Genomic DNA, 24,569 nt, shown 5'->3' with positions numbered 1-24,569 from the left:
ATAATGGATAATTTTGAGTTATGCAACCTATTTTCAAGTTTTTTTTTCTTTTGCTTTGCAGAATTGCAATGATGTTTGCGAAATTTGATGGATTTCTTGATAATCTCTGGGTAAGACATCTGTTTTCTTGTACTTCTCTTCCGAAAAAGCTCGTCGCATTTTGTTGGTAAAGTTTTTAAAATACACAACATAAAATATGTAAATTGGCACGAATTTCTCATGTTTTGATGTATACTTGCGAAAGTTTCGAAATATGTACTCATAAATGGTTCATAAATGATTTACGTCTTGACCTTTCTCTGCCAAGCTTTGATTTTCTCGTGTATTTTATGAGAACGCAATAGAATACACAATACAATATATATGCGCATGAATATGAATATTTGAAAGAAACAAATCTAAAAAATTCAAGATTTTTGTTGACATATATTGGTTGCTTTTGCAAAATTTATTTTAAAGAATTCCGATAAAATTCAACGTCGCGCAATCTACATGCGATTTTATATTGCGTCGCTTTGAATGTTTCGCGTAAAGAAATAAAAAAACAAAAGTAATATCCGATTTCTTGTGATATACTTTTACTAAAAATAAATTCTGCACTCTCTCAATTACATGATCGGTGTGTTTCTATCTTTCAGATTATATATATATATAAATTGCGACGAGATTTTTCGGAAACGAAGTGCGGGAAAACGCAGACGAGGCTTTCTCGCGATTGCCAGGAAATCCGCCGAATGCCGCGAACATTAAAGAAAGATAAAGAAAGAGAGGGAGAATATTCGAAAATAACCACGATGAGGGAAGAGGCGAGGGAGCAGAACGAATTCGGCGGTTCCGGGTGAGGGAGGGGACCGACGATAGTTGTCTTCTGCTGCTCTCCGGTGCTTTGGCTTTTCCGAGAGTCCAGTGTGTTTCGCTACCCGAGGAACCCGCGTTCTTCACGTATATCATCGCGAAGGTAGGTGCCACGTTCGCACATGTTGCATCACTCGTTGTCATTGATGCATTCCGCGGCGAAAAAACCCAAGGAAAGATACAGAAAGTCAGATGGAATAAAAAAGACGAAGATCAATTATTAAAAAGTGGAAAATGTGGAAGATACAGATGGTCCAGAGAAAGTGTGAAAAATCAAGAAACATAATATTGAGAATTTCGAGAATACAGAAAGAAACAGAAAGGAATCTATAATATATAAATCATAAAAATTTGAAGAAAAATTAAAGAACATAAAGTAAAAATAAAATTAGAATAAGTAAAAAAAAAAACATTTTAAATTTCTCGAGAAAATTCAAATCAATTACTATTAGATGTTCAAAGATTATTAGATATTTTTTCTATAGATTTTTTAAATTGATTAATCTTTATATAATTGATTACTTAATTGGTAAGACAGTTTACATATTTAATTAATCTTAGAATTCAACAGCCTAAATTGTCAAAAATTTAGACCAAGTAATTAATAGAATATTTGGTATTTTTTTTTTATAGTAAAAAGGCTGTTGAGAATAATTATAATGAAAAGAATAAGAATAATTGATTATATTAACAATAATTTACAATTAAAATGATTTGATTATATATTTCTATATGTAATTGTAAACATTTCTAAAATATTTTTTGGGACAATTTTAGATGATAACTTAAAGGTTTGTGGATCACGCATTATAAGTTTGATCCTAGATTAATTAATTAGAAAAATTTATTCTCCTTATGTATATTGCATTTTGTATGTTTTAAATCATATCAAATCCTTTTATTCGTAACACATAATTCAAGTACATAAGAAGTACATAAAGAACTATTTAATTAAATAGAGTGTAAAGTATCGATCTTTTACGTCATGAAAAAGTTATAAAAGTTTAAATTAGAAATACGGGACGGTTTGAGAATTATGAGTCAGCGGAATGTATTGGCTGAAAACACAGGATTGCTCTGCCAAAATGAGAAGTCTCGTCATCTCGGGAATATCCCATGATTTTTAGTTGAAGTCTTAATTGTAATTTGCACGACACATTTCGGCGCGCCGTCTCGTCTATTCGCGTTGTTTTGTGATCATCACAAATGAATCCGTCACAATTCGAACGGCCAAAAATTGTTATATATACGACGTTGTATCGTATATTGTTGAAACAATCCGCCAGAAATAGACGACACGTCGTGCGTCACATCGGTAAACAACGTAATGTGGAAAAATCATCACCCTCTCTTTGATGCCAATCGCGTTGTACGAAATTATTACGATCATGCGTCATAACTCTGCGAAAAATAATAGAATTAAATTATTAAAGAGTGTTCTATTACATTACAGAATTAATTTTTGTATTTTTACAGTAACTGATTTTAGAATGTTGAAATTAATTTTTTTATTATGAGATAAATTTTGATTAAAAAATATTGGATAATTTTATTATTATTATTCAATTATTATTAATATCCCTAAAGTTCTAAAAATATATACATTTATGATGAAATTAATATTCATAATCTTATAATACTTTTATGCTATTGATTATATTACTGAAAAATTCTTGTATTGTCACATTTATTCGATACAACAAACTAACTAAGTAATTTTCTCTCTTGTTGATTATATCTAATATTTACTCTATTTAGGATAAAAAATGATTTTAAAAAATCGATTGTTTTATGTGATTTTTATATCAATGGCATCTAGTACAAATAAAAACCGAATTTCCGAAGAGGAGATCTAAATATATCGATGCAGTTTATATTAATGTGTTATGTAAAGAGAGAGAGAAAACTTCGCGAAAACAATTATCCTGCATATTTGGTTAATTATTGGGTAGTGGAATTCGAACCTAAACTTTTAACAATTCTCACATATTTATCATTTAATCTTTAAAAAACAATCAGAGATAAACTAAATTATAATTGTGACACATCTTTATAGTGGACTAATCTTATAGTATCTATATAAGCGAATTTTACATTTCAATTTTTATTTCAGCTTAAAATCATTATTCTATATCATTCTAGAAATTAGTAAAAATATTGTAAAAAATTATTGTAACACACACAATTTCGTTTCAAACAACACTATTGATTATAATACATGCTATTATTAAATCGACATGCATTTCATCATCGACCGATTTTTATTACGTGCGAGCTTTAATGTAATTCAATACGACCCGGAGAGAGTGTGTGCGCTCTAAAGACCAGCTGGTAGGAGGAGGGAGAAGTAGAGATTTTGCGGACGATGTAGATATATTCGGAGGAATTTCTAAGCAAAAATAACCGCGGTATAGGCCACCGGTGGGTGCCCAGCATGAACGTGTCAGTGAGAATTTGAGAGATTTTCGAGAGTTAAACAGGTCTGCGGTTTTTGAGATCGATTAAACGAACGCTAAAAAGTACGATCGAATCGATAAATAGAAGGGAAAAGAAAGAGATGGTCACATTTAATTGTCCAATTTTCATAGATTCTTAAAGACAGACTAAAATATGTAGTTATACTCTTTATTTTATTAAAAACGAGAATTCTCTTCGAAACTTTTCAAAACTATTTCAGGATGCTAGATATAAAAGTTAGTAAAAAGAATTAATAATAAGAAGATGTAACTATTTCGAAAATCAATTATTTATGTAAACATGTCTTATGTAATAATTACATGTTAAATATTTAATGACAAAAAGAAAACAGTAAGAATAGCAGTATATATAAGAATATAAATATACACACACAAAGATATGAATAAAATGCAAGACGTATATGCGAGATTATACAAGGAGAATTCATTAGAAATAGATCGTTGCAATTTCGCAAGAAGAGGTTTAACTAATAATCAGTATCATTTTATCTTTTCCGCTAGAAGGATTCTACTAGAAAATACGGAATATTTTAAGAATCAAGTAGAATAAGTATATTTATACACTTCGAGAGTATAAATATAGAGTAAGAATAAGTATATAAATCTGTTTAAAAAAAAAACGCCCACCACTCGGTAAATTTAATCAGAAAAAAGGTTTGAAAAAAGATTTGTGTATCGCATGTTGGATTTCTGAGTAATTTAAATATCTTTTCGAATACGTTCTCACACAGTCGAGTACACAAAAGATATTTACTACTAGTGGAATACTTTACTACTATAAATCGCTTCTCTGAGTCTTTTTTCCGGCTTTCGAAATAGACACACGCGTTCATCTTTCAACGACGCGCAAAGAGGGATGTAAGTGTTCCGAGAGAAGCAACGCGAGGGTGATAAAGATACCATTCGCGTAAACCGATATACTTTTTTGCGATCCATTATATGACGTGAAACAGAAAGCATCCGGCTATTTCGCACATGTATATACGTCAGTGAACTCGCGATTCTCTTATCTATTGAAGCGACCAGACTTAATTGCTGACATCATTTATTGATAATTGCAGAAATCATTAATAAATACATTTAGATATTTAAAATTAAATTGTAATGAGAAAAACATACATAATATAATTTAAAATATATTTATTTTTCTAATGTATCCACCAAGCTACATATCTAAGGGACGTAACTTTAAATTTTTTTTTTACAAGATACGAGAATGATTAGTCGTTGAATTAATGAGAAAAACGTTGTTTTTTTCCAATTAAACATGATATTTCTTTACGTGCGTCTCTGCGCAATTTTCTTGGCACGAATTTGAGAATAATACTTTATGTTGTAACTATAGAATCTATCTCTTTCAGAGTGAGATCGAGTAACCAAACATTTTCAAATGATCGTTAAACGATATCTCCGAGATGACCTAATTTTCGAAATTGCGCTTGCTCTTCAGTCTCGCACGATTTGCAATCGATTTGGAACGTGATACGCGTGACTCACATATCAAGGTATAGAAATGTCACCGTTCATTATGTCACGTGAATCTCTGTGATAATCGCATCACGGAAGATTAACGATCGTAATTTTTCATAAAAACAAAAAATGCCTCTGTTATTTATTGTCGCGCTTAATTTGCAGACGCGTACGTAATCGTTATTAGTAAGACAGATATTTACGCTGTAAGATTCTATAGACATGCGATTTGATGTAGTGGATTTTGGCAGAATTCGCGTGCAAATAGCACAGTGATGAGAGATAAATGATAATTCGCGCGTGGCACGCTTCAGAAAATAACGTCATATAATAAATAATGTTATTTCCTTTGGCTTCATACAAATGATAAAAAAAATATTTAGAACATCTTTTATTGTTTTAAATATTTTTTTTATCATCAGATCGTAACTTATTTTGTTCTATTATTTAGTATTGATTGAGGATTATTTTTTTATGATAATTACAAAATGTTGAAATAAAATTGTATAAATATTATTTCAAAATTTTTTAGAATTGGAAAGTAATAATATAAAATCAATAAAATGTGTTTTCTTCCTGATCTTGTTATTTTACGAAAACAGTTCTCAATTATGATATCATCGTCGCAATTATAATCCTCAACATTTAAGAAGCCTTATTTGTGTAAGTATATCGCTTTCTCTCTCTTACAGGAATATTTTTTGAATGTTGCAGTAATTAAAGAATAGAACTCTCGAGATTAAAATATCAACATGGCCACTCAAAAAGCGAGACTTGTGAACAAGCAATTTAATTCTCCTATCAATTTATATTCACCACAAGCGGTACAGGAGACTTTAGATAGACAGGCTCAAGTTTTGGCTAACGGTGCAGTCGGGTAAGTCTTTTCTTTTCATATGAAAAATTATCAGAATAATTTGAACTTGTCATTACACAATTTAAAAAATCCTCTCCATTTAATTCTCAAACAATTATCACCATCTGTCATAATAATTTTCCAATGACAAATGTAATATGAATTGCATTGTTCTTTAATATTATTTCAATTTTGTAATACGTTGTATAACATATGTTTTATAATTATTAATTATATCAGTCAATTTGATAAAGAAAATTATTACACCGTCCTGCTTATCTCAATAACATTGCTTGACCTAATTCAAAAGATAACAGAGCGGACAGTAACCCCGATGCATCCTGCGGATCTTCTCGATTGACTTGAATGACTCAGCCGGTGCTTTTACCGCCGAAACTGCCTGGTGAATCTAAAACTGGTCGACGCGACCACCTTGCGTCAATCATCAAGCATCAGCCTCCTCCTTGCGGTCCACGTGTCTCGTGATCGTTCCGATGTCGGTCGCGCGACAACGCCGCGTGAATCAGCCGACGACGTCGATGCCGGTCGAGGTGTTAGTTATTTTCAGAGGATCGAATCACCGGCCGCGGTTAGAAATAAACGGCCGAAGAGGCCGGACTCTTCATCGCCGTCCTGCGCAAAGCCCGACGACTGCATCGCGTCTCTTCGTACTTGACTTAGTTTCGCGTTTCATGAACCGCGAACGCGCCGGCTCGCTTCCTTTATTGTCATCGTCGTCTGCTATCGCTGCGGGAACTCTGTCGAGATGATCGCCACAAAGAGGTGATGATCATCGATTTTCAAATTCTTAAGATCTACAGAGAATACGAGTCTTTTATTTTTAATATTTTCGAAAATTAATACACCTTTCTGCTTTCTGTAAGTTTGTGGTCTTATTCGACGACTTGGCAGCTCTTCAACTTGCGATTCTATTAGTTGTTGACAGGCGAAGAATCTTCGTTCCATTCAATGCTAACGTTCAACTTTCGCCAATGATGCATGAGACAATATGGGTGGTCTGAGTAAAAGCGAAGCAAAAGCCAAAAGATTTTCTGTTGCCTCTTATGAAAAATTGACTCTATGTTTTGAAATATTTACTTGTAATGTCATATAAGTTTTTTATGTAAAATTATAAGACATGTGTCATATCTATTGTGTTCATATTTTTTATAAAAATAAATACTTTAGTTAAATACTTTCAAGTATAATATTCTAACAACTTTACCTATATTTTTTTTTAAAGATTGTGCTTCCTTTTATTTATACAATCCAATACAGTCGCCTATAAACATTTGCTTTGGAAAGTGAAATTAATTATTTTAAGAAATTATTTAGAGAATTGAATATTTATATATAATTTTTCTGCTTCCAGAATCGACTTCAACCAGTTAGCCAAGCCAGCGAACTTGCAGAATAGTGCGGTTCTACGTATGCTCGAAGAAGAAGAAGCGAGGCAGCGGGGTGGTCAGCCCGGTAAGTGAAGAAAAAATTTCTTAAAAAAAGAGATTACATATCCCTTGAAGTATAATTTAAGATTTAAAATAATTTCAATATCAAGATATAGATATTTTTACAATATTATGTTTGTTTCAAAAACGTCAAGAATTTAAAATATCTATATCTTGATTCTGAAAGTACTGAAATATTAAGTCCAAATTTAGATTTGCTTGTTCAGATAAAATTATAAGCTCAATTCGTGACACAATAAGGTCCGTCATTGCGTAATAATTGCGATGATTTATAATAATGCAAATATCGCGAATATTGGTCGCGAATTGGCTGCGACTCAGTGATCGATCACTGGCGGCATCAGTTTCTTAAATTAATGCCGGTATTGTTGGCAACACATTTTCAATTTACCATGATACAGCCATTACTCTCGTTATACCGCACGCTTTGGCGGCGGCTCAAAGACGTAACTTCATCGGATTAGTAACACATTTTCGCAAAATATACGAGTCTCTCAGTGCGCGAACACCGAGGGTTATATTCAAGAAAGGCGTCCTTGTGGATACATCATATTAATTTCTTTCTAAAAATGTCCGATTAGGAGAGAGAAATTCATCATTGTCAAGCATGTTTTTGAAATTCTGATCATCCGCGAGGATCAAACCCTGTTTGCTTTGATAATTGCCAAAGGAAACATTAATGAAAAATTAATTATTAAAAATAAAAAAGTGTATATTTATTTTAATATTTATTATATACTTATTATAATATTTATTATATTTTATAATAAAAATGTTCTGTTATATATATATTGTTATTTTAATCTTAAAGAATTTTTTGTGATATGCAGCGTTTGAAAAGTAATATGGATCACCGTTGAGATAAATCTGGATCTTTCGATTTATTGTAAGATCATTGAGATATATATACATACATATATATATATATATATATATATATATATATATATATATATATATATTGAGATACAATAGAGATCTGTCAGAGTTTTTATGACACTCCTTTAGGGCGCGAGCTACCCCTCCCTGATCGGGTGCAATGTCGATTCCCCTACTCTTTGGCCGGTCACCAGAAAAGCTCTAAAATCGGTAGCCAGCTAGTTTCCGCGATAATGAAATGTACAGGTAACTTCGCCATGGCGTTAGTAGTTGGCGGGTATTCGTTTTGGCAGAGTCGCGTTCGCGATTCCGGGGCTAAACTAGAAAATTCCACCTGGGAATCGAATCGGTATGTGACGTATGTGTAGAATCCAGGCGAATTTTATTAGCTGCCAGAAAGTATATTCGCATACTTTACGTGATTAACGATGCGCGACTCCCCATATGGATGTCGCAATACCTGTTGCGACATATTCGCGGTGCGCTCCAATCGATGTGTAAGAGTTGCCTAACATTATGATTGTACATCATCAAGTATTATAAAAATATTTAAAATGATAAAATGGTAAATGTTGACAGAAAAGTCATGTAATAACATCGCTGCGATTATCGATCGATAAACATTAGATCAAGTGCGTCGATAAGAATTGACAGTTTACGACAATATATAATCATTATACATATGGCAGTGATATAAAGATTATGAGAACGATGCTCATACATTTAAATAGATATACTCGATATTAATGATTAACAATATATTAGTGACAAATAAATGAGTAACGGACAATAAATAAATTTCTCCCTCTTAATCGAAGATTTTTTAGGAAGAAATTAATTTTTCGTTAATTTTGAAATCGATTATGTCTGAAAACACTAGACTTAAAACATTAGATAATTCAGTAATATCATAAAATAAAATTATGTGTGGATATATATATATATATATATATATATATATATATATATATACATATATATATTAGTTGAGTTACGAAAAATAAACGTAGATGCCAAAAAAAATATATTCGATTATTTATATTAATCTACAAAGACGTCAGTATCTAAAAATACGCTATGTTACTTTCATTATTTCGAAAATCGTTCAAGATTAAAGTTTTTGGCTCTGCAAATTTCTATTATTATCATTTCGTAGGTCTCAAACGAGTAGCTTGGCCACCGCCTCCAGAGGATCAAGACTTCGACTACGTGGAGCAAACTCCTATTCAAGCGAAGGTAAGACGATAAATAATTAGATACTTATTATACATATATATTTTTTCGTTCTATAGATGTTTAAATTTCTATGTTTTGCTATTCTGATAAGATAAAAGGCAGTAAATGAAAGATCAATACTTAAATTTATTATCTTTTTTTTATATTGCGAAATTAATATATTTAAAGTAAAAATGATAAAATCAACGAAAAAAATTATAAGAAAAATTAACTTTATTATTATAACATATTATTTATAGAAAAATATATTTATAACACACACGCACACATTTTTAACACAATTTTCGCTGTCTTTTATCTCATATGACAACACGTATCATTTTATACAAAAAAGATAAATATAATTGTGCAAAGATTCGAGTGCAAGTTACTTTAAAAAAAATCCGAAAAAACACGGACACTTTGTGAGAATGTCTACATGTTGAATGCATTTTTTTCGTATTATTATTTATGTCCAATTAGTGCAATAGTTCTTCCTGCATCTTGCCATGTGTGTAGAGTGAATGCAACAATGTTCGATTACGTGTTTCTTTTATGTACTGTTTACATTCGTTCTCTGTGTGAATGCATATCAATCTTATTTTACACAAAACTGAGGTGAAGAAAGCACAATATACATATAATATACAAAATAATTTTGAATTAAACTGTCAAACTTGGCTGATAAAGTTGAAATCAATTTTAAATAATTTTCTTTAATTTTTAAATATTGCAATAAGCTTTAAATTAAAATTTTCTCATAATATAATTAAGCAAATTAAATTTTTTGCCAAATTGGTAGTTTTAATTAACATCACATAAATTATGAATCTCTCATCAATATCTGAAACAGAGAAATTATATTGACATAAAGTGTATTCTCCATCTCTGATTTCATCAATGAATTGGTGCACGCAGTGAATATCGATATTGTTAGAAAAATGAAAATACGAAAACATCCACAATCAACATGAGCACAGCTGGATCACTCTTGAATACACGAATCGCCACATCATTGTGATCGTCAAGGCAGGTTTATAAAATTATTTGCCGGAAGCTAAAAAGAAAGAAAAAGAAAATTATTGTTAAATTGGTGTGTACAATTGTTTTGATAAACCAAACGATGCTTGGCTTGAGCGAATTGCGGTCAAATTACAAGGTTTTATTATTAATTTAAATAGTTGTTTTATATATACACAATATATTTATAATTATAGAGTTAATAAAAATTGCGCTTATATCTTGAATCGATTATACATATTTGCAAAAAGTAATTTCAATCTTTATCTTTGATTCAATCTTAACTTTTATAGAATGTCAAAACTTAATGCACTTTATTCAAATTATTTATATACTTAAATACATTTAGAAAAAAATAATTAAATAAATTATAAATTCATACATGTATTTAGAAGATTTAGAATTTATAAGTAAATTTTCATGTTGTATCTTGAGAAATGAAAACGAAATAATAGTATCACTTAAAAATTAAATTAGACAGTGAAGGATTTCAACTCATCATTTCACAAATTGCGCTTTCACGGACGTATATTGCCTCGTAGATTCTCGTACACAAAAACGTACATTATTTCTCTCTTCGTCGAGAAGAGACGCCAGGATAATCCGCGTGTTCGCTCGAGCCTGAAAAAAAAATTATCTGTTTTCCTCCGGCAAGACCCGTGGGTACGGTGATTTCGGCTCGTACCAGAGCAGTCCCACGTCAGGTCCGTCACCCCAACCATCCTCGGCGGTCGCACCGCAGAGCGCCGTCCCGTCGTCCCCATCGCCGGTCAGTCCTGGCGGTACGCTTCTGCGACAGCCATCGCACTTTCAACAGCAGACGAATCCCAAGGGCTGGGCGCCGGTGACACCCCCGGCGACCTCGCCGCTTCCGCATCAGCAGCATCCTCCACTTCCGAGTCAGCATCAACAGTCCCACTCTTGGCAGGTAAGTGATGTTCGCATGGACGTGATTGACGTGGTCCTCCGCAATTTTGGAAGAATCGGGAATAATTTTCGGTAAGAAAAATTATGCGAGCACTTGTACAGTCTTGGATGTGAGAGAAAGAACATATCGCAAAATACATCAGTTATGTACATACAATTCAGATTTCGGAGACGATGTGTTGTAAGAGAGATGTTTTTAACGAAGATTTGTAAGTTACTGCAACTGGTGCAGATATTTTTGCGTAGGTATGATAAACGATACGACAGTGCGCGACCAACTAACTGATTTATCCTCTCTGCGTTTCAGCAACACTCCCAAGATCCCTACGACCGGACATCGCAGAGACAGCAACAAAATCAACCCAATTATCATCCATCTGTTCCTGCGGCGTTCGAAGCACCACCTTCCACAATCATCCTTCGTCCTGAGCCACCTATCTCACAGGTGAGAATCTAGGAAAGAGCGAGAATTTGAAGAATTTAACATTCACACGTCACAAAATAATATTCTCTAAATATTATAATATTTCTTGAAAGAGACACATTTGTTAAATTTTTATTTTATTATTTTTTCAAACATATTAATAATATACTTTTATTATTTATTACAATATTAATACGATATATCCTATATTTGTTTACACGATGGTTTCGTGAAAATGAAATACAAATGAGTTATAATTAATGAATGAAATATGAATGAGTTATAATTAATTCAGTTATTGTACATGAGTCAGACGTTTTGTATTACATTGGAGAATTCAGCAACGAACTTGTTGATAAACGTTCGATATTATGTTACATATCTCTCCCCTACCACGACTTTAATCTTACTAAAAATAATGCAGTAATATTATACGCATCTTCTCAAACGGCGAAAACAGAATACGAAAACACGAAAGCTTTGAAGAAACGAGAGAAGTAAAGTACACGCGAGCTGTCGGATAGAGCGATATGATATAATATTTTTCCGGAAGCCTTAGACTTAGCGAGCCTTTGGCAGCATATCAGCCGTTAAATATTTCGGGCGTTCTCAGCATCGATTACACATTGCTCGTCTGAAATTTATCTCTAAGAATATCCCGTATCCTATAATCCGAGTCGACTTCAAAGAAGAAGAATGTTTCCTTCGTCACTAACAAAAATGTTGTTCTTTTAGATAGTTCCGTGAGATTTCTGCCACTTTCGAGAGTCTGCTTTTCTTATTCCAAGAGAAAGAACCAGATTTAAAAAATGAGATGTAAAAACAAATGTATTTTTAATCAAGAGATAACATTTAAAAAAAAACATTTATACTAAATTAATGTACAATGTTGTTTCATAAACATTTATTCGACATTTCGTCGTTACTTGATCGAGTCTCTCTAATTTTAATCTCCAGACACCAGCACCAGTGTATCAGGCTCAACCAGCAGCGACCAAAGCTCCGGCAACAGGCAACATGCGAGGGGACCTAAAGTGGCCGCCAGCGTCTGTGAAGGCCCAGGTTGAGGCGGAGAACCGGGCCAGGATAGACCTCGCGAGAGGTCCGGCTTTCAGGCCTCGTCGAGTAAACAAGGACTATAGCGGTTTCTTTGCGCAACACGCTCTCAACAATAGCTATCCAGGCTATCGAGCACCGCCGGGTACTCAGTACTTCACACCAGCTTATAATCATTAGCAAATATTTCGTTTTGAGCAACGAGCAGGAAGCATCGTCTTGAATTTCTCGTCGAACGTGTGTTCCGGTTACAGGTGCTTTTAAAGTTACCGAGATGCTCAGGACGCTATTCACGAATTTTCCGAGATTGTTGAGAAACCAGAGAAGCGCACAAAGAACGATTTAAAATTTTTTAAAAGTCAAGGGTGAAAAATTTTTATCGCTAAATTTTGTCTTACGATGCTGCTTTTACTTTTATATTTGGGCCACAAATCTGCGCACAAGTTACTGTGCTGTTGCTTTTTCAGAATGTGACCCAGATAAGAAATCTCGCTCACTAATTGTAAGATATAACGCTTCGTGCGGCTTCTCGGCTTTCGAGAACAATTTCCAAATCCGGATTTCGAATTTGTACGAATCTGTATATACAGAGACTGATTCTCGGTTTTCTTTCATCTTTGCAAGCTAGTATAAATTAATTACTATACAAAAATACAATTTATATTTTATGCCATTCGGTTTATTATCCGGATATCATCATTCAGAGATTTCCAGACTCATGAATGTTGCGTTTTCTATTCTTAATTCGTGTGTCGAGAAAGAGAAGTCTTTAAATATATTTATATTTTCAACGAAAAGTATTAGAGGACAATTTAAAAATGTTATTGTCTTTTCTCTTTCATACGGGGTTGTTTTTATCTTTTTCCACAATTTAGAAATGTTTGCTTGCGTGAACGCATCTCCAGTTTGGAAATTTCTGATCTAAATAAATTCAATGTTGTGATAGAATTAATGCTGCAAACAGATGTATAAAACTAACGCTTGCCATATGAATAAAAAAAATGGCAGATCATAAGCAATCGCTTAAGATATTTCGAATGATAGCGGCAGATTGTACTTTTATTGTAAAGACAATATGACGATATGGAGAATATGTATACAATAACGAATGTCGAATATAAACAAATTTACGAAATAAACGATCGAACGAAGAAAAAAAAATTTTTTTGAAAAGAGAAGTAACGTATTTTTTAAAAGTATCATTCTATACTAAAACGCGATCGGTCTGCCCGTTAACTAACCGACAAATAATTTTTAATAATGTAATATATCGATGTGAATAAATAAATATCAATTTATGCTAAACAAAAGTCCGATGGCTACTACTACATATTAGGTGCGTTCGGGGAAACACCATTCTCGCGTTAAAAATGTTCTATCTTTGTTACTTACTGAAAATTAACAAAGATAGAGCACGCTAATAGTGTCCCCTCAACCATTTTAATATGATATAACACAGTGTATACATAGCAAATTTTATAAAATTTATACAATGAATTTTGGGAACTGGGATACATAACGATAAACTTTATTTCCTCGTTTACTTCATAGATAATACAAGAAATGCATAATCTAAGTATCAACAATTTACAAAATATTTTATATGCATTCATATGAAATTTCATCAAAGAATACAGTTCGAATATGTGCTGCATTATTCTAAATCTTGTCCATAAAAAAAATGTATCGCAAAAAACAAACCTAAAAAATATATTCTGATCATTATAAATAAATGCTTCTCTTTCAGCGGTGCATGCACTATTTTATTGCAAACATACGGAATTGCATTGTTAACTTTATATCATCCGCGTAATTCTCTTTTTAAATTTAAATAATTACGTGTATATATGACAAGCTCGAAAATACACTCTCACAACGTGCTAGCGGATATTAAATGTTAAGTTCTTGAAAAGTTGTGAAATTGTTTTCTTGTCTGTGTGGTTGTCGCGTTAAAATAGTTCTCATTAAACTGCTAAGCGACATTCCCTGAGTATCGTGTCCTCTTTTGACTCAAGTATATATTCAAGTATATTTATAAATTAATATTTTTAATACGTTTCTCTTCGCAATCAACTGTCGACTTTTTAGCAAATTATATATTAAAATTCTTTTGTAATAGTATCAATAGATTATACAAGTAAAACAATTTGTGATTGTTGAACCTAACCATAACTTTTACATCAAATTTAACGAAATTTATGCAAATAATCAGCTGCACTAACGTATCTCTTAATTTAAAATATAAATCGATATAATTGGTCAAAATCAATAATAATCAAATTTTTATTTTATTTGAGCAAAAGGTTCAAAAATTTAGTTTTATTAACTTTTCATAACTTGTTTCATAACTTCACGAATCATCGCAATAGAAAATCGTTCCCTAAATTTTAGTCTTGTATATATTTTCTTGATTTTGTTATCTACTGGAGTACATTGTATTGTATCATGGACAATTAAGTTTAGGCATGTACTGTAGTGTGACGAAAATATAGACTTCGTTTTTAATAATCTCCAATTAGACATTGAATTATAAAAAAAATCAAATTGACAAATTGACCAATGCCGTGTGCCGTCAACATAGTTATGCAAGGAACTAGTTACTTTTCATAGATATTCCATTTTCATCAAATTTATAAATGGATATAATTTTGTACACAATTAGAGAGTTAACAATTGTACAATTATACGAGTCATGAAAAAGGTTTTATATTGTGGATTTTCGTTTTCACACGAGTGAAAATCCTTGATTATGTTGGATAGCTTGTAGCAACTTGTATTTCAATCTTTCGCGCGTTTGATAACGTGGCAAGTCGAGCAAATTGAAACATGTGTGCGCGGCAGGCAAGAAACGTTCGTCGGACATCGGCTGTATCGTTATCTGCAACAAAAATAGATATTAAATGGTAAATTAATTTTTTATTTACAAAGATTCTGTAGCTGTATATGTCAATATGATATATTAGTCTTACCTTAATAGCTTTCATACCCTGTATAGGAATCCTGTCACTGCCCGTTAAGAAAAGTAAAAATTTCTTTTTTTCCTCTAATGGCAATTCATGAAAGACCTGCCAGAAGAGAACGATAGTAGGATGACTTTCCGAATAGCCTTCCTTATAAACGGCATTCTTCTGTAATTCCTCCCAATCATAGTTTTGATTGCCAATTACTAATGACATTAATTCGTGACTGTGGAAGAGTTCTAACACTCTTCCTCCACATACTTTATGGAAACCCTTGTAGAATGCTTTAAACTGTAATTCCACTGATTTGTTCAGAATATAGTCCACATAGAGATTCACATACTGTTGCCTAGACAAAAAGTTTTCCTGTTTCATTCCTTTATCGACACTATCAATGGTGATATCTTTATATAACGTGCTTACGTACTTATTTTTTGATGTTACAGAAACTTTGCTACCACCAGGTATCAAATCAAAACTTTTCTGCTCACCGAATACGTCCCTCGTTATCTCGAAATTCAAACAGAACACTTCTTCAAAATCTGATTCGTTGTAACCAAGAATGCTCTGCATACTTCTGTAATTATGAATGCATACACTCGTTAATAGTTTATTAATCCATTTAAGATTAAGATTCTGAAACGAATGTCAACATGAAATATGACATACTTGGCCATTATGGGTGATAAATCTTTGATGTCATTCAGCCCAACAGATTCACTCAACAGTTTTTTATATAAGGCCAATGGGAATGGTAAGTCGATAATTATAAAGTTGTAAATAGCCAGGCCACAGAGAAGGCCGATTAAAAAATACATAATTTCATCCTCTAATGTGTCCGAGCTAAACCAGATTGTCCTTGTCTCTTCGTATTCTTTAAACATACCGTACTTAGGATCGAGAATCTCTCGCAAGAGAAGCATGAAAAATTCTTTTTTTACACCTCCTACGTCTTCGGCTTCCTCGCCGTGAAATTTAACCTGAAAATATTCAAACACAGTCATGCAATTATATGTATAAACTCCTAGGTCTAAAGTCTTTTGATCCTTGAAAGATACACTTAATTATCTATTAAGAGAATGATACTCACTCTAAGAGGCTTCTTCAAGTCATTGGAATCATACTGAGATAACTGTGTCAAAGTATCTTTAACTATATCGTTTCGGGACACGTTCAATATTACAAATTGGTTATAATGCTGAAAATTTGCAGCCAAACCAAACATCATATCTCTTACAGCCCGTGATGCTGCTTCATGCATTGCAGATTGCATCTAATATAATATAACATATTATAAAAAGGTATAATTATTTTTCAAAATCTTGTATTATTTTTTTATACCTGTATAGCTTGATCTGTTTCTAGCAATGTCGTTTTTGCTTCAGCATCGAATAGAAAAGGATAATTGCAAAAGTATAGTTTACGATACTGAAAAATTGCAAGAATTACAATGTGCAGTAATATATTCATATTGTTCCTTTATAATTTACTCTGTAGGTGTGAAATTAAGAAATTTGTTATAACAGTCTAGAGATGACTTACGTAAGATCGATCCTCTTCTGACATCCACATGAGGTAATCGCGGTTGATATCTATATGTTTTGATAATTCTGGCAAATGAAATGTCTCATAGGGTACTCTCATACCAGCTGTTATATTTAGCTTATACAGTAATTGTAACAGTTCTAGAAGAGTTTTTAGATTTTCACTCCATGAAACAATCTACAAAAATACATTTTCAAAAAATCGTACATACAAGAGAAATATATTTATAAGAGATATCTTTGTCTCTCTCTAAGAATATTTTAAAATTTATAATTTCTACAAAATATTTTACTTTTTTTATAATATTGATTTTTTCCTTTTGCAGTGGAAAGAAATCAAAGTATTGTCAACAGAAGTATCAGTTTGATTAACATTTAAGTTAAATGTATGGTTGTGAAAAGGCTACAGTACAACTCATGAGCTATAAAATTTTTGAAAATCTCAAAACAATATTTGAATTTTTGAGAAAGCAATTATCTCTACATGCAGTTACCTTGTCCACTGTTGATTGCTCTACAACATGCAACACGGTGGACTTATAAATCCTCACTAGTCTTTCAAAGTAGTATGCTGAAGCGTATGTGCTCCACCATATGCTTACAACTTTATAAGCCTCCGCTTTCAGTTTTAACACAGCTTTACAGAAGGGCATTTGTAGAAAACTGTAATTTGATATATTTGCAAAGCAATGATACAGTGGTAGCGTTAAGTACACTCTCAAGGACTCAACATCAGGCGGAGAATCGACGAACGATGGCAAAAGACTATCAGTTATGCATGTAAAAATCTGAAATAAGAAAATAGGATGTTGTTCAACATTGTTGTTCAACATTCAAATATATTCTGTATACTATACATCTTGAATCATACCAATTCTTGAATCGTATTGTTCTCCAATTCTGAGATAATTCCGAATAATCTAATCGCGCGGTCAAGATCTACCCCATGATGTTTGCTCGAACAACCGTAATGCTTATCATTAGCAAGTAAAAAAGATGCATTTATACACGCTTGACTTTTGAATACAGTTTCTAGATAACTGAAAACATTAGATAAATAATTGAAATCTATGTAAGTGAAGCTGTGGCACAATCATTTAAATTAGAGTTGTGTAATTTGATATCACGCGAGAGTAAAGAAAAAATGCGAACGAATATTTGTTTGCAGGCGTATTTCGACATTTCTAAGATCACACAACTTTTTTTAATTATAATATATTTGATATTCCACTCACGTCATTAATTCATGATTAACCTGCGAGCCTTGTGGGATCCTTTGACAATCAGCTAGCTTTTCCTCTGTCACTGTAAGAATTTGGGAGGTTGACCCTAATATTCTACAGTCATCTGGTTCTATATTATCCTGCAGATATTTAAGCAGAAGTAATTTCCCGTGTATTATTAAAACAAATTACAAAAACAATACAAGATTATATATTTCACCGCACATTCCATTTTTCCCTTTTTTCGTAAGAATCAAAATAAAAAATAGCTAATTTAAACTTGCAAGTTTGAAAGGGGTAAATTAATAAAAAAGCAGTCTAAATACACGAGAGATTATGAGAAAACACACACTTCTCTTGCGGTAATTGTGGCAAAACAATGATCGGCGCCGCTGAAAATATGTTTAACAACACAATCGATTTGTGGACTATAGTACAGGTCGAGCTTCATCGATGATCCACTTGGTGATGACCATGGTCCTAATACGACTTGCGGCGTTGTGGCACTTCGAGAGGCACGATTACCTAATTGTCCAGCACCACCAAGACCCCATGCATAAATTCTACCTCTAGATGGTACTAAAGCCAGTGTGTGTCTTTTGCCACAGGATATCTACACATGTAATACATAGGATATTAAAATATATATGGGTATATAAATATATACATTTGTTTAAATATATAAATTAAGATTAATACAATATCACATATTTAACTGCACAGAAAATTATAATCTAATTTAAGTTATATTTAACTTACTTGTGTTACTGTGCTACCCATCAATTCCATAACTTGTCGCGGCAAGATTTCATTTATACCATTTCCATGACCTAATTGACCATACGTTCCAGCACCGCAAGTAAACACTCCACCATCCTGGAGTAATTGCAGACAATAAGTATATTAAGATCTAATAACTTTCGAAATTCAATTATATATGTAATAATAAAATTTACCACTGTCAAGAATACAGAGAATTCTTCACCGCATGCTGCATAACATACTTTTGCATTCCTTAAAGTACGTAGCTGGCATGGTACAATTCTCTGTTGTGTATCATTTAGTCCTAATTGTCCGAAGGTATTTCGTCCCCACGCAAATACAACTCCTGTTTGAGAAAACAATGAATATAATGTTGACGCATTCAAATAAATGTCAAAATCAAATCAAGCTGAGAAAGATTCGATTATACGCCCATGCAGGGAATGGAAACTCACCTGATTTTGATATAACTAAAGTATGATATCCTCCACATGCGATAAATGCAATTGGTACAGCAGCTAACGTAAAAATCCTTTTCGGTTTTATTTCGGTAACTGTATTGGATCCTATTCCAAGTTGTCCCTCTGTATTACTACCCCATGCGTACAATTCTCCATCATTGGTCAGGGCAATCGAATGCTCTACGCCACACGCAATCTGTACTATCACGCTTGTACCCAATGCTTTTACCATACGTGGTGTACGTATTGTAGAATCAACGCTACTTAACCCTGTGAAACAATAAATAAATAATAATTATTATATTTGTAACTGTGATTGAGAGGAAAAGCATTATTAGAAATGTTATTTCAACATATCAGGATATAAAATTGTAAAAATATATTACCTAGTTGTCCCTTTATATTACAACCCCAACTAAAAAGTTGTCCCCATTCGTTCACAGCCAAAGTATGACAACTACCACAAGCTATTTTCTTGAATACAAACGCATCCAGGCCAGGTATCAGTTCTATTTTAACAAAAATTAATACAAAATTTTTGCAATCTCTTGAAATATATTTAATTGAAGATTTTTATTATTAAAAATTACTCACGCAATCTTTTCGTTGCCTTTTCGTGACCAAGTTGTCCATAGTCGTTATTACCGCAGGAATATATTTGCCCATAATTTGTAATGGCTGCAGTATAATTTTCTCCACACGCAACTAAAATTTTAATTTTAATTTTGCTAATATTTTCTTGTGACCAAAATTTTGCATGTTCTTATAAAATTTTTCAAGAGAGCCTTACTTTGTTCGATTTCATTAGCTTTTGCAAAATCCACTTGCCGAGGCATAAAAATGTTCTCATCCTCGATACCACCCAATCCTAACTCTCCATGTATAGTACTGCCCCAACAAAACATTCTCTTGCCAATTTTGATCCGTTTTATTGCTAAACTTTCATCTGAATATCTTTTCGACTTGCTTGCCTATATTAACAGATACATGTCTCAAATTAATATACATTATTAAATCTGCATAAAATGACCAAGTATGATATTATATACATATATATATATATATATATAAATCAATCATTTAGTTGACAAAGCATTAAATTAATTACAAGTTAATGTTGAAACATATTAATTATTTATTTATTTATTAGTAAGAAATTGTATTTCATAAATTGAGATAAATTAAATTTTTCAGTTTATTAATATAAATATATACACCTTAACATTATACATTTTATATAAAATCTGTAAATATTAAGATGTTTTATGCTCTTTACTTTAATGCTGTGTATAAAAATGATTTTACATGCCGAGTTTACAAAAATTATACATGCAATAAGTAAGGCAATGTAAATTTACCTTAACACTTGGTTTCATCAAAAAATGAATAATTCGTTCATAGAATATATACTGTTATTTTTTTTACATCTGTAATATCATCGATTCATTAAATGCTTAATAACTTGATAATTAATCGACTGAAATTTTTGTTATATAGCTTTCTGTTTCCAATAAATTAATAGCCAATACAAATATCTTTAAAACACATCAATATAATACGCGATATGCTTTATTATTACTCTCTTTCAAACTAGATAGACAATCTGTCTCTTGAAGCAAATTAATTAATAAATATCTCTATTCACTGATGCTTCTCTTTCGGCCAATAATACAAGGCACAATTAAACATCATAACGTCACTTTACGAACGAATGATCCGTAGGTGAAACCGAGTATATCTAAAAATGAGGATACTATAGCATCACGTCGGGAAAAGAATCGCGTGTCAGCGACTAACCATATTTATCTGTATCTCTCATAAAAGCGTCAGGCTTGCGGGCGGTACATATTATTTACGCGAAACGCGTGGTACGTCCTAAAAATAATACTCCTTTGTAGCGGCAACTTCTCCCGACAACTCCTCGCGATCGCGTCAGGAATGACACTCAAATTGTAGCGGCCACGAGGATGCGGCGACGTTTAGCTGCACTTCGCATCGTCTATCTCATTCGCGGAAACTATGGAATTTTTCACTGCAAATCCAAGATTTTTGCGTGCACCAGATGTGTTTTTATCTTGCGCGTATTTATATATGTATATGTATATACTGTCAATAACGTTAAAAGGTGAAAAAAAATTTGAATTCGCGTTGACGTTGCTCAGATGCAACTGAGAGGTTAACTCGAATACTTTTAGAAACAGCTATTTGTATTTTCATTAGAAGATTATAGAGTTAACTTACACTTACGCCATAATATAAAAAAAAATAAATAAATAAAATTTAATGGTTTTCTATGATAAATATAGGTGAAAAAAAAAATTAATAAAAAATAAAAAAAAAAAAAAAGATGAGTAATCATTTCTTTTGAAACATGATGTAAACGAATGATTTAATTTCACAGTGAACGAATTGTGCGCGCATTGAATTGTTCGCGATCATTCACGACGTTTGACGGTTCGAGAACAGGGAATGACACTACATGACACTGCACGAATACCACGACGTCGATGTGAGGAGTCGCATAATCTCTACAAATGATTTTTTTTTTTTTAGCGAAACCGAATCTTCCAACATCATAGCCGATACGATCCATTACATTTAGCCGAAAGTTTAATTATTCAAAACGTAAATTGCACGATCGAAGAAAAGGACAACTCATCAAAATTCCAGAATTATATATCTGAATATTTTTCTCTCTTTTTCTCAAAGATCACAGTGTAGATAAGGAATGGCGAATCATCGACTCGAAGTTGGTCGGATTTGAATTTTGAATTATCACAATACCTGACGAGCTCTCTCCGCGGTAATGGTTAGGTTATCGTGTCATCGAACGACCAACTTGACGTTTCACGAGACGACGAAGCAACGGCGACGCGTGCGAGTGAGATGAAAGGAACTAGAGAAACGCGATGTCTTCGACGCAGCATAACGCGAATAAGGAACAGAGTACGTAATTTTTTATTCTTTTATTTTAATCTTTATTAAAATCTCATTAAGACTATGCACCCCGCGTTGCACACTGCTTATTCACTTACATATTCGGTCGTCGATTTTTAGCCTCATCGAAAATAGAGTGACACGATTGTATCAGTCATGGCAAGTGTATGTGACAGTCACATATTTTTTTTCCAGCAACCAGACATAACGTTTAATCCAGTATAAAGGTGCAGATGCTAATGTGTATCACGCAAGGTATATAAATATATATGTATATGTATATTGAATATATATATATATAGGTTTTTTATTTACGCAAGTCTCTCTCCTTCTCTCTTTTTTTCTCTCTCTTTCCCTCTCTCTCTGTCTTTTGACAACCGCGGTACAAGAATGTAAGATAGACGGGAGATAGTTAAATAACTGTTGTCTCTCGTAATCAACTTGTTTCGCTCTTTTCGCTAGTGACATTTTATCGAGTTTCGTTTACCAACAAAGCGAAAATCTTATCTTATTATACACATTAAAAGATAAAACTTGTGTGGATAAAAAATATCGGTCGTTAATATGGTATGTATCAAGGTTTATATATATATATCTTGATCAATTTATCGATTGTGTGTACGAATTAAAATCCTATAGCTTTTATATATTATAGTAAGTAATATATAGAAGTATGGGATTACAACATATCAAATACCTTTAACACATGAATTTAAGGACATGCCAGTGTTAAAGCATATTAATGACAAATCAGACATATATATATATATATATATATATGTGTGTATTAAATTCATATATTTAAGCATTCTTGTCTCCGTGTACTAGGTATGTCGCATTGTAAAAAATTTATCTTTTTTTAAAACATATTTTTCACATATATATATTTAGTACTGCGTAAAAATTTAATATTTATTTAATGAATATTTTTTATTGCTTATATACTTCTTATACACGAAATATTATTATAAGACGTGATAAAAGAATATACGTGTTATTTTTTCATTAATTTTCATATCAACATGCTTTCCTTTTTTTATAATTTACATTTAATACAATTTATAATTTACGATGTTTTATAAGGAAAAAGATATATATATATATATATATATATATATATATATTCTTCTTGCACATGATAATTAACTTTGCGTTTTATGTATAATTTTATTTAAATTAAATTAATATACAAATTTTTTCGTTTTTCAGAGAACAAAATGGATATACATAAAACGTAAGGTTAATTATCATGTGTAAGAGGAATATATATATAATAAATCTAGAAGAATATTACCAAAGGAATATATAATTAAGTAAAATGAAACACGTCTTTTTTTGAAATTTTTATGAGTCACAGGGAGAATTATATTTCGACCAGAAATAATAATGTGAAATTTCTATTCAATAAATCTAATAAATAATTTTCGAAAGAGATACAAAAACAACTAATTGAATTTAAATGACTGAAGCATGCGTCAGGTCATGATGGGGAGAAAAAAAAATTGCGTGGGAAGAAAAATCTGGAATATGAAATATCACGGACGTAAAATAACCGTTTAGTTTGCCACACGCAACTGTCAACATCGTGTCACGCACACACGTGTATTTTCCGACGATGCGCGTTTAAATTTTATCTCTTGCGATTAGAATTGTTCATATTAATATTCTGATTAAGATACTGATGTTTAGTGAATGTATACAAGGTAAGTGTTTTGACGCGATATCTAATTAATTTCTTTCTAGACTGTTTCATTTTTCAAAAGCATTTATCCGCGCATTTATATTCCAAAAGATATGTATGTATGTCGCAGAGTGAAAAGGAATTTGAAAATTAAACATTAAGTCACGAATCAGAGAGACACTTGCCAAGCAATCGCTATATATATATATATATGTCCGTATACAAGTGACATGTGCGTTCGTAATTAAATTGTAGACAAATTCGCGGGAAAGGTAATTTTCAAACGCGATCTCACGCGCCAATGAAATCGCTGAAAAACGAGAGCAATAATATAGCGCGAGTTATTCGCACTA

At 32.2% G+C, this 24,569-nt stretch overlaps 2 protein-coding genes across 7 annotated transcripts; one reads left to right on the top strand and one right to left on the bottom strand.

Moving 5' to 3' along the window:
* The first annotated feature begins 799 nt into the window (after positions 1–799).
* On the top strand, positions 800–13,958 carry LOC140672801 (uncharacterized). 4 transcript variants are annotated; one of them, XM_072905225.1, is made up of 7 exons: positions 800–958; positions 5,517–5,679; positions 7,031–7,131; positions 9,163–9,242; positions 10,897–11,169; positions 11,476–11,613; positions 12,550–13,958. In XM_072905225.1, the coding sequence occupies exons 2-7, from the start codon at positions 5,555–5,557 to the stop codon at positions 12,826–12,828; spliced, it is 996 nt and encodes a 331-aa protein (XP_072761326.1). In that variant the 5' UTR covers positions 800–958; positions 5,517–5,554; the 3' UTR covers positions 12,829–13,958. The 4 variants fall into 4 exon arrangements, with proteins under 4 accessions (XP_072761326.1, XP_072761327.1, XP_072761328.1 ...); XM_072905226.1 differs by having other exon boundaries at positions 820–958; positions 5,495–5,679; XM_072905227.1 differs by lacking the exon at positions 800–958 and adding an exon at positions 4,698–4,837.
* A 1,308-nt stretch (positions 13,959–15,266) lies between these two features.
* On the bottom strand, positions 15,267–22,797 carry Herc4 (HECT and RLD domain containing E3 ubiquitin ligase 4). 3 transcript variants are annotated; one of them, XM_072905211.1, is made up of 18 exons: positions 22,634–22,797; positions 20,389–20,569; positions 20,193–20,303; positions 19,985–20,107; positions 19,593–19,868; positions 19,332–19,483; positions 19,135–19,251; positions 18,728–18,988; positions 18,388–18,515; positions 18,024–18,192; positions 17,647–17,940; positions 17,151–17,330; positions 16,950–17,036; positions 16,699–16,881; positions 16,278–16,588; positions 16,036–16,185; positions 15,618–15,957; positions 15,267–15,526 (listed from the first exon to the last, which is right to left on the bottom strand). In XM_072905211.1, the coding sequence occupies exons 2-18, from the start codon at positions 20,501–20,503 to the stop codon at positions 15,374–15,376; spliced, it is 3,150 nt and encodes a 1,049-aa protein (XP_072761312.1). In that variant the 5' UTR covers positions 20,504–20,569; positions 22,634–22,797; the 3' UTR covers positions 15,267–15,373. The 3 variants fall into 3 exon arrangements, with proteins under 3 accessions (XP_072761312.1, XP_072761313.1, XP_072761311.1); XM_072905212.1 differs by lacking the exon at positions 22,634–22,797 and adding an exon at positions 22,383–22,550; XM_072905210.1 differs by lacking the exon at positions 22,634–22,797 and adding an exon at positions 20,957–21,336.
* Between the last annotated feature and the right edge of the window lie 1,772 nt (positions 22,798–24,569).

Source organism: Anoplolepis gracilipes, chromosome 13 (genome assembly GCF_047496725.1).
Source record: "Anoplolepis gracilipes chromosome 13, ASM4749672v1, whole genome shotgun sequence".
Classification (NCBI taxonomy): Eukaryota; Metazoa; Arthropoda; class Insecta; order Hymenoptera; family Formicidae; genus Anoplolepis; species Anoplolepis gracilipes.
The sequence above is the reverse complement of the archived record's forward strand: the minus strand, read 5'-3'. Positions and strand labels throughout refer to the sequence as shown.